The following is a 20,118-nucleotide window of genomic DNA, read 5'->3' on the forward strand; positions in this document are numbered from 1 at the left end:
ATAAAGGCAGTATAAAAAATATTCTTACTTTTTAACTGGCCTCTTTGTTTACTGGTTACTGTAATTTATTTTCCCTTAATCCACAGAAGTAACCGCCTCTCCATCTTATGGTTTATAGACGATCTTTTCTTCGAGATGACCGAGAGGCCTTTGAAAGGAGCCTTACATTTTAGCGCTTCCTTCTGGTTAATAATCATGGCGATCGTAGATGTATTACAGCCATACATTTTGGCGACATCACAAATACACATCCCCTTTTTATACCATTCAATTATTTCCTGCTTGGTTGCAATGCCCAGAAGAACTTTTACATGTCTTTTCTCCTTGCTGCTAACTTTTCCAAATATCAGTCTTTAGGTCCATCGTTTATATTTCGTGTTCGCTAGCATATAGTACAGTACTGTTTACAGAGCGAGAATGGGACCGGAAGTGGACACAAAAAGGAAGTGGGCACAAAGAATAAGAGCACAAGAGCATGCCGGCGCTCAAACATACGAATCCGGTTGCCAACTACAGTACTGCGGAGCGCCAAAAAGCAGCACGCACGGTACTGGTCTGTTTATTCGTATCCGGGGGAAAAAAATGTACCGTCAGGTAATTTTTTTACGCTGAGTTGGTCGTAACCTGAAAAATTCGGATGTAGATATGTTTGTAAGTAGAGGTATGACTGTAGTAAAATATTTGGTGCTATGTGGCCCCACTTTGCCTGGAACCTAAGTATGGCGGCCCCCGAGTCAATTGAGTTAGAGACCCTTGCGCTAAATATTATTGCACTTCATTTCATTTCACTATTGTTACGAAGCACTATTCTCATTCACTAATATTGCTCTATTATTACAACTTGAGCCAGTCTCCAAGCACTATGTTGTGATTTTTTTTCTGCCTTTCATCCCAGAAGTCATTTTATCTCTATATTACATGTTTACCCTGATGTGCCATGCCCAATCTCGTTGCATACCATGTTTCACAACGTTGATATCAATGACAATAAAGACAATTCAATTTAGTTCAAATTCAAAATTGTATTTCATGAATAGAATTAAATGATCCATCTAACTAATTAAAAAGTAGATCTTGGCAGAAATATTCTGCATGACTGCCAATTGCTGAAAAGAGATCTCATGCTCATACCTGTATGCTATAAGTAAGTCACCAAGCGTTAAGCAATTTCAATTAATGATAATATATATCTAGAGTATGGGTCCCTAATGTGATGCCCACGGGTAGCAGGGTTGTAAATAGCTCACCAGTGCTGGGTCATTGTGATTTTCTAGTAAAAAAAACGTTTTTTCATTGGTTAAGTCTATCCAACCCTATTTTTATTATTAACCTGGTAACAACATAGTTATAGTGTGATAGGTTAATATTTTAAAAATTTAAATACATTACATTTTTTTGTCAAGAAAACATATTCAAGTATTGATAATTAATTTTAAGCAATTAAGAAAATAGAATGGGAATCTATTCCTGTAAGTTTTATTTTGTCATTTTAATTATTTTTCAGGAAATACAACAAACTAAACTCCAATGGGTCTTATAAAGTTAATGAGCAAAAAATGTGCAGTTTTTTTTAGCTAGCTATTTGCTAACTTTTTAGCTTGTAGTTAGTTATCTCCGTACACTTTAGTTATTTTATTATAATAGAGCTAGCTATTTAATTTTTTGCATGCTATCCAGCTATCATTTTGTTTTTTTTTGTGTGTTTTCAAGCTAAATTTTTCCCTCCTTTTTGCTTCACTGTCTCGCTTTGTTTTTAGTTTTCTATGTGGCTGTTTAGATGGCCTTTCTCTTGTTTTGCTAGCTATCTCGTTCTTTTAGTGTATTTAACATATGTACCTTTTTAGTTAATTATCAAGCTACCTTTTCAGCTATTTAGCAAACCATCAAACTAAGTTGTTATTTTAAAAAATGCATATAAAACTGGGTGTCCTTTAAAAATGTATTTTACTTTTTTTCAGGTCAATTTAAGGATTGTAAACGACGGGCGTCAATGATTAAAATAAATTATCGACAAAGTAAAGATACATAAAATTTACAATGTATGTATTTAATCTCCTTCAAAGTATGATTTGTCATTAGATACACCTAAGAGTTGACTCCCTCATCGTGCTTTTTTGTGTTTGTGTATATAAACCTTTAGGATGACTAGGATCACTACCTGTTAGTGAATAGTGTGTTAATGAGATTAACTCAAATACCTTTTCATTTGTCATTTATGTAGCTGGTGATCTAATGGTTACAATACTGTGACCCGGGTTCGATTCCTGATGCATCCAATGTTTTGCAATCGGGGTCAGCGATATTTTCGACTGATAAATCATTGTGGAATATTTGATCACTAGATGGCACTGTATTGTCTAATCTGGACAAAAAACAGTGGCAAATGAGCGCAGCGTAGCAGCAAGATGCCAAAAAACATGGCAGCGAATACTAGGAATGCCTTCCCCCATGTGAAAGAAATACAAATTTCTCAAGCTATGAAGATTTATAAAAATAACATTGCGATAATGGTTCATGCTTTTTTGCCCATTATTAAATCAACGTGTTTTTTTTTTTTTTTTTTACTAAATGAAGGTTTTTATGCCACTAGAAGGCACTAAATATTGCACACTGTCCTTTCAAATAATGCATGAAAAGATTTACCATTGTGGTTGTTTATTACTTGATCAATTGCCAGCCATTGTTGATTAAATTATGTTTACCTTTTTGGACAAATGTTCTCCTTAAAAAGGAGCCTGTGCCGGATTTGTTTATTTACGTTTCTTAGGAAAATGAATAAATGTAAAAGCTGTATTCTGATCTTTAATTTGAAGACAACTAAACAAACCTGAGATTCCCTTTAAAAGAATTCTTGTCGTCTTTTTGGAATTATTCAAGTCTTTTAAAGGTGAAAGTTAGAAGTTATGTATTTCCTTTGGGCATTAGACAAACGCATTAAGACTTAAGTTTGTGTCACACAGATGGTTTGCTAATTTTGCATGCCCTCTCAATTTAATGACCATTGCGGGTTTTCTCACCACTAGTTGGCGACTGCATTATATCCAGACAGCATTATATACAGACAGAAGAGCAGCTTCAGCGACAGACTGCTGTCACTGTCTTGTACAACGGACAGACTGAAGAGATCTTTTCCTCCTCACGCCATGAGTGTCTTTAACTCCCCCCGGCGGAGTAAAGGCCCACATTAAACCACACCCCCTACATTGCATATTACCATACTTTTATTGCAGTGTGTATTTTATGTAACAGTATTTAAATACTCTATACAACACGCTACAGTGGGTATTAGCACGTCACATTGGGTATTTGTATATTGAATTCCTTTTGCTTTATTATTGTATTGTTCTCAGCGAAGGGATGCTGCTGGAAATGTGAATTTGAATAAAGTATCTATATATCTAGCTATCTACCGTATTTTCCGCACTATAGGGCGCACCCCCAAAAAATAGTTTTTGGTCCTATATCTTCCATAGATAAGGCGCACCGGATTATAAGGCGCTACAATGGGAACGTCAACAAAACAGTCAGATGATTCAGTCAAACTGATTACCCCCTTAACATTCCCAAAGCTTGCAAAGAAGCAAATACGTGTGCCAATCAGAAGCCCTGGATGACTGCTGAGATACGCAAACAACTGAAAGTACGGAACCTTGTCTTTAAATCTGGTGACAAGGAGGCACTGAGATCAGCGAGGGCTAACCTGAACCGTGCTATCAGACTAGCAAAGCGAACGTACAGTCAAAAAATCCAGGAACGTTTCCTCAATAAAACCAACACCAGGGATATGTGGAAAGGCATTCAGGCCATTACCAAATACAAGCCAACCACCGCCCCAGTGCAGGACACTAGCATGGACTTTCTGAATGACCTCAACAAATTCTTTGGAAGGTTCGAGGCACAAAACGGCACCACTGCAGCGAAAGCGGTTCCAAATCAGGACGAAAGAGCACTCCACCTGGACTCATCTGACGTGAGGAAGACCCTGAGAAGGGTCAACACAAGGAAGGCTCCAGGCCCGGACAACATTCCGGGGCGGGTACTTAGGGAGTGCGCCGATCAGCTGGCTTGTGTACTAACAGACATTTTCAACACCTCGCTAGACCAAGCCATAGTACCATCATGCTTCAAATTTGCCAACATCATCCCAGTGCCAAAGAAACCCCAGATCTTATCATTCAACGATTACCGGCCCGTTGCACTGACTCCTATCATAATGAAGTGCTTTGAGAGACTGGTTAAAGAGCACATCACCTCCAGTCTCCCCTCCTCATTCGACCCCTTTCAGTTTGCCTACAGGACAAACCGCTCCACCAGGGATGCCATCTCCTCTGCGCTTCACCTGAGCCTGACACATCTAGAGGAGAAGAACACCCATGTGCGGATGCTGTTCCTGGACTTCAGTTCAGCATTCAACACCATCATCCCACAACATCTGGTAGACAAAATGAGACTCCTGGGTTTCAACACCCCCCTGCGGAACTGGCTGCTGGACTTCCTCTGTGACAGACCCCAATCAGTGCGGATAGGTCAGAACAGTTCAGATGTCATCTACCTCAGCACGGGCTCCCCCCAAGGCTGCGTCCTAAGCCCCTTGCTGTTCACCTTGATGACACACGACTGCGTCCCTAGGTCCGCCACAAACCACATCGTGAAGTATGCTGACGACACAACAGTGGTGGGCCTACAGAGAGGAGGTGGAGCAGTTGGTGGGCTGGTGCAGGGACAACAGCCTGGTCCTGAATGTTGACAAAACTAAAGAGATCATTGTCGACTTTAGGAAAAACCAGCCCAACCATGCCCCACTTTGCATCAACAACAAGGCTGTGGTGGTTGTCAGCAGTATCAGGTTCCTAGGGGTGCACATTACAAACAAACTCACCTGGTCCGTGAACACTGCATCACTGGTTAAGAGGGCACAGCAGCGCCTGTACTTCCTGCGGAGGATGAGGAGAGCCCACCTGCCCCCACCCTCCCTCATCACATTCTACAGGGGCACCATAGAGAGTATCCTGACCAGCTGTATCTCTGTGTGGTGTGGAGGCTGCAGCGCTACCGACTGGGGTAGTGTGAGGAGGGTAACGAGGACAGCAGAGAAAATAATCGGGACTACACTTCCCTCCATTCAGGACATTGGCCAGAAGCGCTGCCTATCCCATGCTAAGAACATTACCGGGGACCCCTCTCACCCCCATCATGGACTGTTCACTCTGCTAGCCTCTGGGAAGAGGTACTGCAGTGTGCGGTGCAGGACCACCAGGCTCCGCAATAGTCTAGTCCCCCTGGCCATTAGACTGTTAAATGGTCAATCTAACATATACAAAAGTAGTTAACTTAAATCTAAACGGCTGCTAATCTGACTTTTTGCACTACTGGCAGTTTTTTTATAGCTTGCCACTCCTTGCACATTGCTCTCTGCACTATTGTAATTACAGCGTTATTGTTACAGTGTTAATGTTACTGTGTACCTGACTTGTTAACCTGACTGCCCATTTTGCACATCTGGTTAGCTACTCTTCTTGCACTATCGGCACTATGGTAAAATACTATACGTAGCCAAAATACAATTCAACTTTATTTATATCTGTACATTCAAGGAAACTGTGGGGGTCAGATGCATCGACATTTCGTTCTGTATACACGTGTACTAGAATGACAATAAAGTAGATCTGAATCTGAATCTGAATAACTTTAGCCAATAGCGATCGATTCAAATGATGATTGACACGTTGGTTAGCCGATGAAACGCCGGTATATAAATCCCAGCATACACCGCGGACTACTCCACATTCGGGGGGAAAATTGAGTCGGCGGCTGTTGCGTAAGTTGCGAGACCTTGCGATTTAATATTGAGCCATATCTATCTCTCTCTCTCTCTCTATCTCTCTATCTATCTATCTATCTATCTATCTATCTATCTATCTATCTATCTATCTATCATATGGTTCCGCTCTTTATTATACTAACTCCCGGAATATTGCTGCCCATGACCTTTACAAAGGCAATGAGCAGACGTAAAACACACGTTGTCTTTGACGAATGGCAGATTGGTGTGCTTGATTTTAAAGACATAAGTAACATTCCGTCTCCCGCTCACGTCTGCTTCCTGTTGGAGTTGACAAACATAGCTAGGATTGCTCAGCATGCCAGGCATTCTTTTCAGTCACTCTTTCCTGGAGTTTTGAAAGCCCTCTGAGCCTCCCACCCAGAATCGCAAAGCATACACACAAAGCTGCAGGGTTATTCAGTTTGTTCTAAGCTCTCTTCCCCATCGGCTGTTTGCCCAGTAATTCAATTCAGATGTTGAGGATCCAAAAACATGTTTGCTTGGATTGAAATCCACCCCTGCACCCACTTTGACTAAGGGTGATGCTTTTCTTAGCCCCATTCGAAGTTGGACAGCCAGCTGAGGTATTGCCCTCTTGGTCTTTTAAGCTATCTTCAGAAATTCTTCGTGTGATACAGATACTTATTTTTGGTATTTTTTTCCCTGTTAAAAATAACTGTTGCAACGTGGAATCAATAGCAGACCAGTTCTTGCCGTTTTTAGCCCCGCTCTTGCATGTATGCATTACTGCCAATTTCTTTGCAGAAAGTACACATACTGTATGCTGCATATGTATAGAGTATGTTAACGATCTGTTGTTTATACCCTGTGGTTACCGGTTGCTTGTTTTGTTTCCCACCACATCAGCGTGTCAAACTCATTGCAGCTCATGGGTACATAGTAGAAAAGAAACTCTCACAGGTGGCGGGACTACAAGTCTAAAGGGGAAGAATCCATTATCCACAGGACTACAAAGTTGTTGTTTTTCCAAGCATGTGTTTTTTATGATGTTTCACTCTCAATTGGTCATGAATATACCAGTGTTATGTTTGTATGATACAGTAAGTAAAACCGACAAAAGTATGGAACATTTTGTCATAAAATTATTTTTCATTTTCTCAGACTTTATCGATCTCTCCTTCAGCGCAGGGCTTTAAAGTCGCCTCCCGCGTCCGTAAGCCAGAAGTGAGTTATTGGTCTTAGATTTGACTGGATGTGTTCTTAAAAAGTCTTTAAATTGAATGGAAAAATCCTGGGAGAACCTTGCTTTAATTCATGTCGACTTTTTTTGGTTTGTTTATTTCAATTTAGATTTTTTTAATTGACTTTGTCTTAAATTTGATCTCAAAAAGGCATTAAAAATCTTAAAAAGTCTTAAATTTTACTTTAGGAACCCTGTATTGACTACATAGATGTTTACTTTTAAAACACAGCTCATGTTACATGTGGTTTGCTCCATGCAATCCATGTATTGGTGCTTTCAGAAACTGCCATAAGATAAAACAAGATTGTCTACACACAAATAACATCATTCGATCTATTTACAGGGCAGTACGGCGGGCCAGTGGTTAGTGTGTGTGCGGCACAGTTCCGAAATCATGAGATCAAACCTCCTGTGTGGAGTTTGCCTGTTCTCCCCGTGCATGCGTGGGTTTTCTCCGGCCAATCCAGTTTCCTCCCACATTCCAAAAACATGCATTTCAGGTTAATTGGCCAGTCCAAATTGTCCCTAGGTGTGAATGAGCGAGTGAATTGTCTGTCCCTGTGTGCCCTGCGACTGGCCGGCAACCAGTTTAGGGTGTCCCCTGCCCACTGCCCGAAGATAGCTGGGATGGGCTCCAGCGACCCGCGACCCTACTGAGGATAAGCGGTACAGATAATGGATGGATGGATCTATTTGCATTGAACCGTTTTTGTTTAAGCCATGATTAAGTCGTCATGTATCCACATTTCAACTTTAACCCAATTGAACCTTTGGGAATTTAAATTGTCCCTATTAAAACTGACTTGCACATCTCTGTCGTCAACCTATATAAAACAGGTCATAAAAGCTTGGTGGTCCTACCAGGCAGAACTCAAAGGCATTTAGGAATTGAGAGTTGTGCCTTCAAACTCCAAGATATGTTTGTAGCTCTATATTGGCGTATTTCAGGCAATCAATTATTTATAGGCATGATTTCATATTCTCGCTGAACTGCTTCCCAAAATGTGTTGTCATGTAGGTCTAGAGCTCTCTGTCTCAAACAGCCTTCAGAATATAGGGAAAAACAGTATATTATACACAAGTGAAACAACAAAACACAACTCATATATATATATATATATATATATATATATATATATATATATATATATATATATATATATATACATGACTTGTGGGACCTGGGAATCCAATCAAGCAAGCCCACAATCATTCTGGCTTGAAGCCTAATGAAAGGAGAAATGTTTTTCGTAAGTGTACATTGCCCTTAAATGCTTCGGGTCTGGGGAAGCGCAAAAACATTGAGTAAAGCGTTCTTTATATAGCCATGTTTAACGCCAGCAAATATTTTTCTCTCTCCATCTGGTTTCACCAGAATCAAAGTATGTTAGACCTAGCAGATACAAATTTGTTTAAGATTTAAAAAGCGTAAATGGCTGGGGCAGGGCCCTCTTTAAAAATGGCAGGAAAAAAATTGCATGGATGAGATTGAAACAATTCTGTGCAGCGTGGAGCAAGAGCGTGTACGAATGGTTCAATGAAAACCTTGTTCCCTTCCAGACCATGTTGGAGAGATGAGAGGTCGGGACGGGGATGGGGAGGGATATTAAAGAAAGGTTAGTCTGGATGAACAAGACTCTTTTCTCCACCCTACATCCCCTCCCTTTCCCTTGACCCTCCCATGTGACAAGTTGAGCCAACAAGTGCTCTATTCAGGAGGCATCCAGAAGGAAATTACTGGTGGGCTGAGCGTTGGCTAATGGAAGTCGACGTGGGTTGTTATTAACTTCATCCTCGTTGGAGTGCTGACTGTTGTTCGGATCTTTTTACCACGGTGTTTGTGATGTAAAAGAAAACAATCAACTGCACAAGCAAAAGCTGGTTTTACTGTTCTCTACAAAGAATTTTGAGTGTTTTTGCAAGATTAGGGTTATACATAGAACAACACAGTGGTGTAGTCCACCCATTTGGGTTTATTTCCTACATCTCCATCAAGTTACTGCTGTCCCACTGAATGGGAGATAATGTATCCATAAATTTACCAGGATTAAGTTTACTTAGACATGTATGACAATTGACACGGCATGAAGCAACATGATAAAATTAGCTGAGGATCCCTTTTATCATACGTACTCATGAAAAGTGCCAAATATGGCTCGAGAGCCATAGGTTCTCAATCCCTGCTTTATCCCGATTGTTTGCAGGTTAATAGTGTGACATTTGGACGTAGTGGTGGTGTTTTTTTGCAATTTATTTACAGTTATTTTCTCAGCTAGATTACTTAAATGGTCTTGGCATGTGTCAGTAAGGATTTTAAGTGTTCTTTGGTTCTGATCCAGATCGCATCAGAGGAATGGTCAGTCACATGCTGAGCATAAGAAAAGCAGTTGTTAAATTAAGATTAAGCAACAGACAAATATTTTATTATAGCCGATGATCATCTCCAAGATAAACATTCTTTTTTTTGTCCCAACAGTCAAATAAAGTTCCTGTGGTGCAGCACGCTCACCATGTCCACCCCCTGACACCCCTCATCACATACAGTAATGAGCACTTCTCTCCTGGCACGCCACCATCTCACCTCTCTCCTGAAATACTTGACCCAAAGACAGGTAAGGAAACTTTGATTAAATGACATTCAATAACACAGTTGTTTTTATCAACAAAACATGTTGGATGTTTCTCATACATCACATTGTAATTAATATCGTCGATGTGGAAATCCTCTGGCTTTTATCCATCTCAAGACCATTCACTTGGTGTCAAATTGAAAATTTATACATTTTTAAAGGTTGAACTAATGACCAAAAACAGGTCACCTGATTTCTCAAGATGAGGTCTAAATAGTTTGAACCTAAACCCTGAGCAATCAGAATGTCACATTTGCCACACTTAAGTCCCAAAATTGGCTGCCCTCCCTGAGAGAAAAATAAAAGGACATTTGGCCACTGATAGGCGCTCTAAGGAATTTGGAACTGTGTTGCATTCTGCTGCCATCTCCTGGTTTAAAGTCAAGAGTAGTCTTAGTCAGCCCATTCATGTTGCACTGTATATGCATTTGTTGGTTAAACTCTTCTTTTTTCATCTATCTTGGGATTTGGGTTGGCGTTTGCACTTCATTTGAAGATGGCCTCATTCTGTTACTAATTTCATGCTACACTTATAAATACAGATAAAAAATAACCTGCGCGGCATGACATAACTCTCCAGCACTCTCCTCAGCCCCCATTCCCGAACCGTATGTATTCCTCCCCGAACAGCTCTTACAAAAAGTAAGACAAAAGCAGATAGGCGCGGTACGAAGTAAAGCAAAAGGGCTAGGTGACCTCAGTTGGGCATTGTTAACACATACTTAATCCAGAAAATATTTAACGTTCAACTTTTACAGGACACCTCAGACCACGCAGCCTACCTTAACTTCAGACTTCACAAACACAACATTATTATAAGTGCCATGATACTAATCAATAGAACAAATCTAACTTTCAATGGCTGGTTTAGTCTGAGATACATTTTCTCAATTTCAATGCCAAGCATAGTGGATTACAGCTTCAACTACATTAGTGGAGTATGCTTTGCATCTTAAAAGCCTGTTTTTCTTGTGGTTTTGGTTGTCTGTGGCATCTTTAGGTATTCCACGGACACCTCATCCATCAGAGCTTTCTCCATACTACCCCTTGTCACCTGGTGCAGTTGGTTCTATTGCCCATCCGTTAGGCTGGCTCATGCCACAGTAAGTTCTTACCATCCAGAAAACAGGGTTTGTTTTATGGGATATTTATGTTTTTTTCCTAAATGTAAAAGAATACATGCTTTAGACTTCAAATAAATAACATTAGTGCTAGGTTATAAATTACTCAGAAGAAAATAAGAACTGAATTACTCCAAGATTCTGGAATCATTTGCCATGGTGTGTTTCCAAAAGTAGAGGATTTAGTTGATGAGTAGGAGATTAGTACTGCTAGGGTTGCTCTTAGTTGTGTGTGAGTGGGACAACCCTTACATTTGCTTCACGTTCTCCTTTCTCAGGCAGGGCCAGCACATGTACTCAATCCCTCCAGGGGGATTCCGTCACCCTTATCCAGCCCTCGCAATGAATGCATCCATGTCCAGGTGAGTAGATCGAGTTCAGCAACACATTTTTATTTCCAAAATGTTTCATAAAGTTAAGGTTTTTTTAAAGATCCATTTGATGGTTTTTAACTATATTCTTGAAAACTTAATTACATTAAGCTTGATCTGATTAAATAAAAGCTATTATGGTGGGATTTTTTAATTCTGCTGCGTTTAATGACATCTACACTATTGAAATGACAAAATAAAAATGTGCACAGCTTTTATTTACATAAACGAGGACACTAAAGGAATATATTTCTACTGTCTCTCCACCCGCTCTTGACCGCCACAAGAAACATGTTATCTTCAATGAAAACACCAGAAGATATCCCTTTAAATATAATCAAAATACAAGTAAATCACAGGCTTCCAGCGGATACTTGTAATGTCTTAAAAGGCATTGAGATCATTATTCTAAAAATAAGGTCTTAATTGGCATTAAAATGTCTTAAATCAATTTTTCAAAAGTCTTAAAAATGTGAATACAAAGATTTAGTCATATTTATCAATTGTCCACATCCAAGGAGTACAAAGTTATTTTTGTCTTTTCAAGCATTTTTATGATGCGGCACTCAAAATTGGTCATGTATATAGCAGTTATGTTTTTCCCAAAAGTTTTACACTGCACCAAAAGTCATTTTTCATGCATCATGATAAAAATGGTTTATGAACGTAGCAGAATAGTTTGTTTGCAGTTCGTAGTCATCTGCCAGTTTTGACTGAGGATCCATGAAATGCAGTAAACATACTTTTCAATTATTTTTCTCCATGTCTACAACTTGGAGAGTGTTATGTTTTTTTAGATGGAAACTCTTCAACTATACCAAAATGTTAGTTAAAAAAAAAACAAAAAAAACATTTGTTTATAATTGCCTCTAATTCACGTGGTGTTCTTTAGTTGTGCTTGTTTCAATTGTGTTTTTTTTTTGTATACTTGGTCTTAAATTTGATTACAAAGGGTATTTACAAAGTATTTAAAAAGTCTTGAATTTAACTTCCCTTACGCTACATGAACCCTGAAATCAACTCATCATTTGTCAGGGTTAAGGGTTTGGTCTTATTTAGATTTAGTTTTAGAAATTACGTGGTAAGAAAGTGGATGTATGTGTAGGAACCAACCACATCATCAGTGACCTTTTGTGGGATGTGGCTATCCTATGAGTCCCCAACCTTTTTTATATTTTAATCCCACCTTTTACTTTGTAACCTTGATATGTTCTTTGTATTTATTTCTGATCACAAAGTAATTCTTAAAGAAGGAAAACTTAACATTTTAGGAGTCTTGAGTTAATTCATTGTAAACATTAAATTGGCTGATAAATGCATCCTTGGATGGATTCAACTAATGAGTTTCCATAGTAGAGGTTTCCATTTAAAAATTATGCTTTCTTACAACTATTCAATAATGTATGACACCTAAATAATGGTGTGACAAAATACAGAATTATATTGTCAGGAACGAAAGGAAAGTAACACCCTTCAAGGACTGGCGCAGCTTTTTAAACAGATTTGATAAATTAGTTCAATATGCTGAAACTCCTCGTCATGCCAAGGATTGTGCCTTTTCTGAGCAAACGGAAATTTGGGAAGATGCAATCAGATTAAATCCATAGCCTTTCTGAAGCAACACACACAATTAACTCTGATCCTTACTCAAAATGGAATGTTACGGTGCTATTTAAAAAACTACATTTTTAAATGCAGCCTCATAAAAAATACACTCACAACTTAGAAAAACAGAACTATTCCAAGTTGTTTTGTGTGTGGTTACCGCATGACTATTGGAAATGTCATATAGTACATCTTGGGACAGTTAGATTACGTTTGCATCTACCTAAATGGTGAAATGAGTACACAAATCATAGGTTGTGAAATAATGGATTTTACCGGATCTCTTTTTAAGAACTGGAAAAACCTCCACATTAAACTAAAGTGTGCATTTTAAAACAAAATTTCTGACTATGCATTTATCCATAGAGAGAAACATGGCTCTATTGTATAGGTTTTGTCATACATGTAACTTTACTAAAATACTTAAAATCGAGGAATTGTCTAATATGACAGGAGCTTGTGATAGTTGGGTTACGGCGCTTAATATTTCCCCACAGAGCTTCATTGTATAAAGCGTTGGGAAAAACTGAAAGATACTTTTTCAAAAAAGGTGTTCTTTGTGGATGGTTGTGAGAAAATTCTTACTGCTCTGGAACTTGGCAAGGAAAATGGTTTCAGGTGACACAGCCTTGCTGTCACCATGGTAGCAACACACTTCTCCGTCAACTGCTGAATGAAGGGGTCTTTTGAAAATGCCTTTATATGAACAAAAACATGTGGCTTATGTAACATGTACAGTATTTTCACGACTATGGGCCGAGCCGCGTTAAAATGCACAGTCTCCGTCGCTGACTTTATTTCTGTATTAACAATACACAGAGCGCATCGCACGATACGAGACTAGCATACAGGTGTGCATATTTAAAAATACAACGTAAGCTAAAATGAGTTTTGTTTTGGTTTATTTAAACATTGATTACAAAGTAAAACACATTGATAAAACTTTTTAAAAATGGAGCTCGTGCAAAACAGTTTGGCACTCACATTTTAACCGGTAATCATAGCATAACTGTTAAAATCCTCTTCGTCTATTTCTGACCAGAACAGCTTTGCTAATACTCCATTAAAATGTTTCAGGGTGACTTTCTGCAAGCTCGGGAAAAAAAACCCCGGCAGAAACGTTAGCTCAAGCGGCGACAATCCAATCTTTTCATTATAATCAACTGTAATTTTCTGCGCCACTGTAGTCCTGGTCTGGGTGAAAAAATGACACTGTTTTATGAAAAGAAAGCACAAAGACAATAATACCTTTCAAATTGCTGGTATGCCACGGCATTACCATCTATGAGTGCTTCTGCAAACAATACGTTGCATGTGTTGTCATGCGTCCTCTTCTGCCTATGAGAAACTTGTGGCGTTCACTCTGGAGAAGGCATAAAAGCCACAGGAGATCACATAGATGCCACATTTAGTTGCAAATGTGAATTATCTTACAAAACAGATTTCAGCCAAAAAATGTTTGTACCTGTGACCTCCCAGTTTCTGGGGCAGACACCCAACCCAAAGGCCACGTCAGCCTCAGTCCACAGCTTTACATGACTCACTGGGCACACCACACGATAGGGTGCGCCACACAATTTGAAGAAAACTTGAGACTTATGTGCACCTTTTGGACGTAAAAACTAGTAATTGATTTTGTAGTTATAGCTATAAATGTAGTCTAGATGCAGATGCTAAGAAATAATCCTTGAAAGGTTGACAATGGGCATGATTAATGAATCTGCTTATGTGGATTTCATATTTTTATGTTTTGTCCCTAGCTTTGTGTCCAGTCGTTTCTCTCCTCATATGGTGACGCCTCCCCCACACAGTCTCCACCAGACCAGCATCCCACATCCTGCCATTGTGTCGCCGGCCATCAAGCAAGAGCCCAACAGTGACATCACGAACCCATCCATGCATGCGTAAGATTATAAGCGTGGTGATTCAAAATCCAACAGCAACTTTGACGTAAAACCCACTCAATTGATAGTGTATCTTCCAATGTGTGCAAAATGCAGGAAGTCTCCTATTCCACCCAAGAAAGAAGAGGACAAGAAGCCCCATATCAAAAAGCCTCTGAATGCTTTCATGTTGTATATGAAGGAGATGAGAGCCAAAGTAGTGGCAGAGTGCACTCTGAAGGAAAGTGCTGCCATCAACCAGATCCTTGGAAGACGGGTAAGTGTAGCGGTAGAGTGTGCATTTTATCTTTTGTCCACTAGGTGGTGACCAAACCTTTGATATATGTTTTGCCTTTAACCCCCTCCCCTACAGTGGCATTCCTTGTCAAGAGAGGAGCAAGCCAAATACTATGAGCTGGCTAGGAAAGAGAGGCAACTCCACTCCCAGCTCTACCCGGGATGGTCAGCACGGGATAATTATGTAAGTAGGGAAATTCTATTTGTCACTGTCTTAAATGAAACCAGATTTCTATAGATTAAAACCTTTTTATGAATGTGTGCAGGGAAAACGAAAAAAAAGGAAACGGGACACTAAACCAGACTCTAAACCAGAAGGTAACTGATCCTTGGCTTATATTGTGTTTCCCATTGATTAAAGGTTCACAATCTACTAAATTGTCCAAACTGTAAGCCCCCCCAAAATAAGCTTTTGTCATATGTTTTTCCTACATAAAGTGCACCAGACTGACTAAGGCGCTTAAATTTGAGAGTACACAAAAAGCTTCCGTGTGTACATGTACATATTTGCAATGTATGTGCCGCTGACCAAAGACGCACAATATTGTATGCAATAGGAATCAAACCCAAGTAGTTACAGTTGGAGTTCTGACCTATTACCACTAGTCTACGATGCCACGACAAAATTTTTACTGTGCCACAACACTGATTTGCATAGTTCATTCTGATAAGTTAAACCGTCTCTCCACTTTTTGACCTGGATGTCAAAAACATTTTGCTTTAATATGTATGCGTATGAAGATCTGCACCTCCGAGACCATGGTACTCTGCCGGAAAAAGGTGGCATGCTCCTTCCGGGTTGTGGATGAGATCCTGCCCCAAGAGGAGGAGTATCTCGAGGTCTTGCTCACGAGTGAGGGTAGTATAGAACAGACAGACGGATCAGTGCAGCGTCTGCCGTCATGCGGACCCTGTACTGGTCCGTCGTGGTGACGAGGGAGCTAAAAGCATAGCCGGAAATTACAGTATGAATTTCCAATCTTATTCGCCGTATTCGGCAGTATGTAAGGCAGTGATTTTCAACCACTGTGACCTTGAGAAATTATCCAATGTCACTTTTTAAAATTTAAAATTTTATAAATCATCTATGAGTCCATCCATCCATTGTATTCCGCTTGGGTCGCAGTGGCAGCAGCCTTAAAGGGGAAGCCCAGACGTCCCTATTCCCACTTCCTCCAGCTCATCCGACGGGATCACGAGGCGTTCCCAGGCCAGCCCAGAGACACAGTCTCTCCAGCGTGTCCTGGGTTGCCCCCGGGGCTTCCTGCTGGTGGGACCTGCCCGGAACACCTCCCAATGGAGGCGTCCAGGCCACCTCAACTGGCTCCTCTCAATGCGGAGGAGCAGTGGCTCTACACAGAGTCCCTCCTGGAAGACTGACCTTCTCACCTTATCTCTCAGGGAGAACCCAGACAACCTGCGGAGGAAACTAATTTCAGCCACTTGTATCCGGAATCGTGTTCTTTCGGTCATAACCCACAGTTCAAGACCATAGGTGAGGGTAGGAACGTCAATCGACCGGTAGATCGAGAGCTTTGCCTTTCGGCTCAGCTCCCTCTTCACCACGACTGACCGGTACAGGGTCCGAATGACCGCAGACGCTGCACCGACCCGTCTGTCAGTCTCCCGTCCCATCCTGCCCTCACTCGTGAACAAGACCTCAATATACTTGAACTCCTCCACTTGGGGCAAGATCTCATCCCCTACCCAGAGGGAGCATGCCAACCTTTTCCGGCTGAGTACCGTGGTCTCTGACTTAGAGGTGCTGATCCTCATCCCAGCCGCTTCACATTCTGCTGCGAATCGCTCCAGTGAAGCCAACAGCACCACGTCATCTACAAAAAAAGCAGTGACGCAATGCTGAGGCCCCCAAACCGGATTCCATCCCCACCAAGCTGCGCCTAGAAATTCTGTCCATAATAGTTATGAACAGAATCGGTGACAAAGGGCAGCCCTGGCAGAGTCCAACCCACACCGGGAACGAATCCGACTTACTGCCGGCAATGCGGACCAGACTCTGGCACCAGGCATACAGCAAGGATAAGACGGTGCGATACCCCATACTCCCGGAGCACCCCCCACAGGGCCTCCCGAGGAACACGGTTGAATACCTTCTCCAAGTCCACAAAAGACATGTAGACCTGGATAGGCAAACTCCCATGCACCCTCAAGGACCCTGCAGAGGGTATAGAGCTGGTCCAGAGTTCCACGGCCGGGGCAAAAACCACACTGTTCCTCCTCAATCCTAGAATTGACCTCCTAGGCGGACCCTCCGCTCCAGTACCCCTGAATGGACCTTACTAGGGAGGCTGAGAAGTGTGGTTCCCTGTAGTTGGAACACACTCTCCGATCCCCCTTTTAAAGAGAGGAACCGCCACGCCAGTCTGCCAGCATTTCTGAATCATTTTCTGCAAACATTATGTCATTGTCAAGTGTCTGTGTTGTAAAAAATGGGGGTATTGTAAATTATATTGTAATTAACTGTCCAGTCTCATTTTATAACATTTTTGGTTAGTAGCGTGCCGCAAACATTTTCCAATGTAAAAAACAAGACCTGGCTCAAGAAAGGTTGAAAAACACTGATGTAAAGCATCATATCATGCACTTTAAAAATTCTGACCAAATTGGGGTGTACAGGTGCGCCTAATAGTCCGGAAGATACGGTGCCTAATATTTTTATATTCATCATTTACCCCCTTCTAACACTACTTTCTTGTACCTGTACTTTGACAAGCAGCCTCTGAGGTACGTTGCCGATAGTGGCAGGTATGTTGATTGTAGAGCCCCTCCACATTTCAGTCCTCAGTATATCTTTTGCCTATCATTCATGCGTAACCATTAAATCTTTTATTTTGCCAGTTGAACAATTTATTCCATCTTCACTGATTTAGTAATCAGTTGCTGACTGGTCCTACTGGCTGCATTAAGGGACCTGTACACGTTTTTAGGCTAGCATAAGATCCATTATTCAAAGATTCTAACTCTCCTTTGTTTGTCAGACTTCTCAATAAGAAGCAAGAAACAGTGCCTTCAGTACCTGCCCTCAGAGAAGATGTGCGACAGCCCAGCGTCTTCCCACGGTAGCATGCTGGACTCACCGGCCACACCCTCCGCAGCTCTGGCCTCTCCAGCCGCACCGGCAGCCACTCATTCTGAGCAGGCACAGCCGTTATCGCTCACTACCAAATCGGAAGGGCGTATGCACCACCATTTCTCCGCACTGGGAAAAGGAACGTCTTCCTCATCTGCATCTTCATCCGTTTCCCAGCCCGTCAGTTCTATGCCAATCGGTACTTCAGGTAGCCAATCGACCACACCAATCCTGAGCCGTCCAATCCCGTTCACATCTCTGCACCCTTCTATGCTTTCCCCGCCCTCGCCATTCCATCAGGCAGCCCTTCACTCCCACCATGCCCTGTTTCAGACACAGCCCTTGTCATTGGTTACTAAACCGACCGATTGAATCTGCTAAATCATTTTTCTACCATTTATGAAGCTGTATATTGCTTTTGTTTAAGATAGTTAGGAGAGTATTTTTTTCCTAAATTAAGAAAAGGAAAAAATGTTATTGGTCAATATTTGACCGTTTCCTTTTCTAAATCTCTCAATGAAACAAAATGTATTTTTTTCGTTAAGTTCACTGCAGAACCCATTTTCTTTTGATGCATTTATCCAACGAACCTTTTGTATAAAAGAACCAATGTACATACCATTTCTATATAAAAAAACAAAAATCGAACAAAAAAAAAATTCTTGGTAGCCAAAACCTGATTAATTGTTAGTATTGTATTTGTTTTGTCCTTGAGCTTGCCAATATGTTTGCAGCGTTGTTTTCAATTCCCAACTGTGACTTTTCTCTGACATGTTAAATAAACATTTGAAATGGTTTCTTACAGAAAATGTTTCCTGTTTTTTAAAGGAGCCGTACAGAATGTAGATTCTGTTACTTTGTGCTGCCGTCTCTTGTCTTAAAGTTATAATTTAAGCCAGGGGTCGGGAGCCTATGGCTCACAAGCTAGATATGGCTCTTTTCATGAGTACATATGGCTCGCAAACAAAATTACACTCTTGCAAATCTTATTTATAGTTTTTCAAATCTGATGATAGCGTAGGGGAGATTGGTGCGTGGATAACTGACGTTGCGCTAGTTGCAAATTTGGTTCAATCCAGTATATACTGTAAAGGGCACAGTCCAGACTGCAGTTTACAGTCACGGTGTCACACCAACAGACCCCGTTTTGGATATACGTCACTAAGGAATCCTTCAGACATGTAGACTGGATAGGCAAACTCCCATGCACCCTCAAGGACCCTGCAGAGGGTATAGAGCTGGTTCAGAGTTCCGCGGCCGGGGCGAAAACCACACTGTTCCTCCTGAATCCGAGAATCGAGCTCCTAGGCGGACCCTCCGCTACAGTACCCCTGAATAGACCTTACCAGGGAGGCTGAGAAGTGTGGTTCCCCTGTAGTTGGAACACACTCTCCGATCCCCCTTCTCAAAGAGGGGAACCGCCACGCCAGTCTGCCAGCATTTCTGAATCATTTTCTGCAAATATTATGTCATTGTCAAATGTCTGTGTTGTAAAAAATGGAGGTATTGTAAATTATATTGTAATTAACTGTTCAATCTCATTTGATAACATTTTTGGTTAGTGGCGTGCCGCAAAAAGTTTCCAATGTAAAAAACATGCCCTTGCTCAAGAAGGGTTGAAAAACACTGATGTAAAGCATCATATCATGGGTAATAAAGCACACTTCCGGTTCCGGGTAATCGAGTGGCGGGAGTTTTTGTGTTGCTCACGTCGTCGCGACTACAAGATTGATTCAGATTCCAGCTATATCAGAATTCTCGACCGAGATGTTTTATCTTGAACAGCTGAAAAGTTTCTCTAATGATACTAAAATGAGGCAATCTGAGATTACAAAGAAAAACATGGTTAGGACCTGTAATCTCGCCAGCAAGATGAGTCGGCATCGAGTAATTGTCTCTGGCCCCTTGCCTGCGAGAGGCAATGATGAGAGGTTTAGCAGACTAGTCTCGCTAAACCGGTGGCTGGCAAGTTTCTGTAGTCAGCAGGGATTTAGGTATGTGGATAACTGGCCTGCTTTCTGGGGCCGACCTGACCTGCTGAGGAGAGACGGCCTTCACCCTAACTGGGAAGGTGCTCTCGCTCTTTCTAAAA

General features: G+C 41.1%; 1 protein-coding gene across 1 annotated transcript in view; it reads left to right on the plus strand.

The window, feature by feature from the left end:
• Nucleotides 1–18,821, plus strand: part of LOC148364933 (transcription factor 7-like 1-A) — a 93,340-nt gene extending 74,519 nt beyond the window's left edge. Inside the window, exons 5-12 of the mRNA XM_088335304.1 lie at nt 9,505–9,640; nt 10,659–10,761; nt 11,058–11,141; nt 14,516–14,659; nt 14,756–14,915; nt 15,012–15,119; nt 15,202–15,253; nt 17,935–18,821. Coding sequence (XP_088191430.1) covers nt 9,505–9,640; nt 10,659–10,761; nt 11,058–11,141; nt 14,516–14,659; nt 14,756–14,915; nt 15,012–15,119; nt 15,202–15,253; nt 17,935–18,398 — 1,251 coding nt within the window. The 3' untranslated portion in view covers nt 18,399–18,821. The remainder of the gene's footprint in view (nt 1–9,504; nt 9,641–10,658; nt 10,762–11,057; nt 11,142–14,515; nt 14,660–14,755; nt 14,916–15,011; nt 15,120–15,201; nt 15,254–17,934) is intronic.
• Nucleotides 18,822–20,118: the final 1,297 nt, after the last annotated feature.

Source organism: Urocampus carinirostris, chromosome 5, assembly GCF_059441175.1.
Source record: "Urocampus carinirostris isolate Australia breed hairy pipefish chromosome 5, RoL_Ucar_1.0, whole genome shotgun sequence".
Taxonomy (NCBI): domain Eukaryota; kingdom Metazoa; phylum Chordata; class Actinopteri; order Syngnathiformes; family Syngnathidae; genus Urocampus; species Urocampus carinirostris.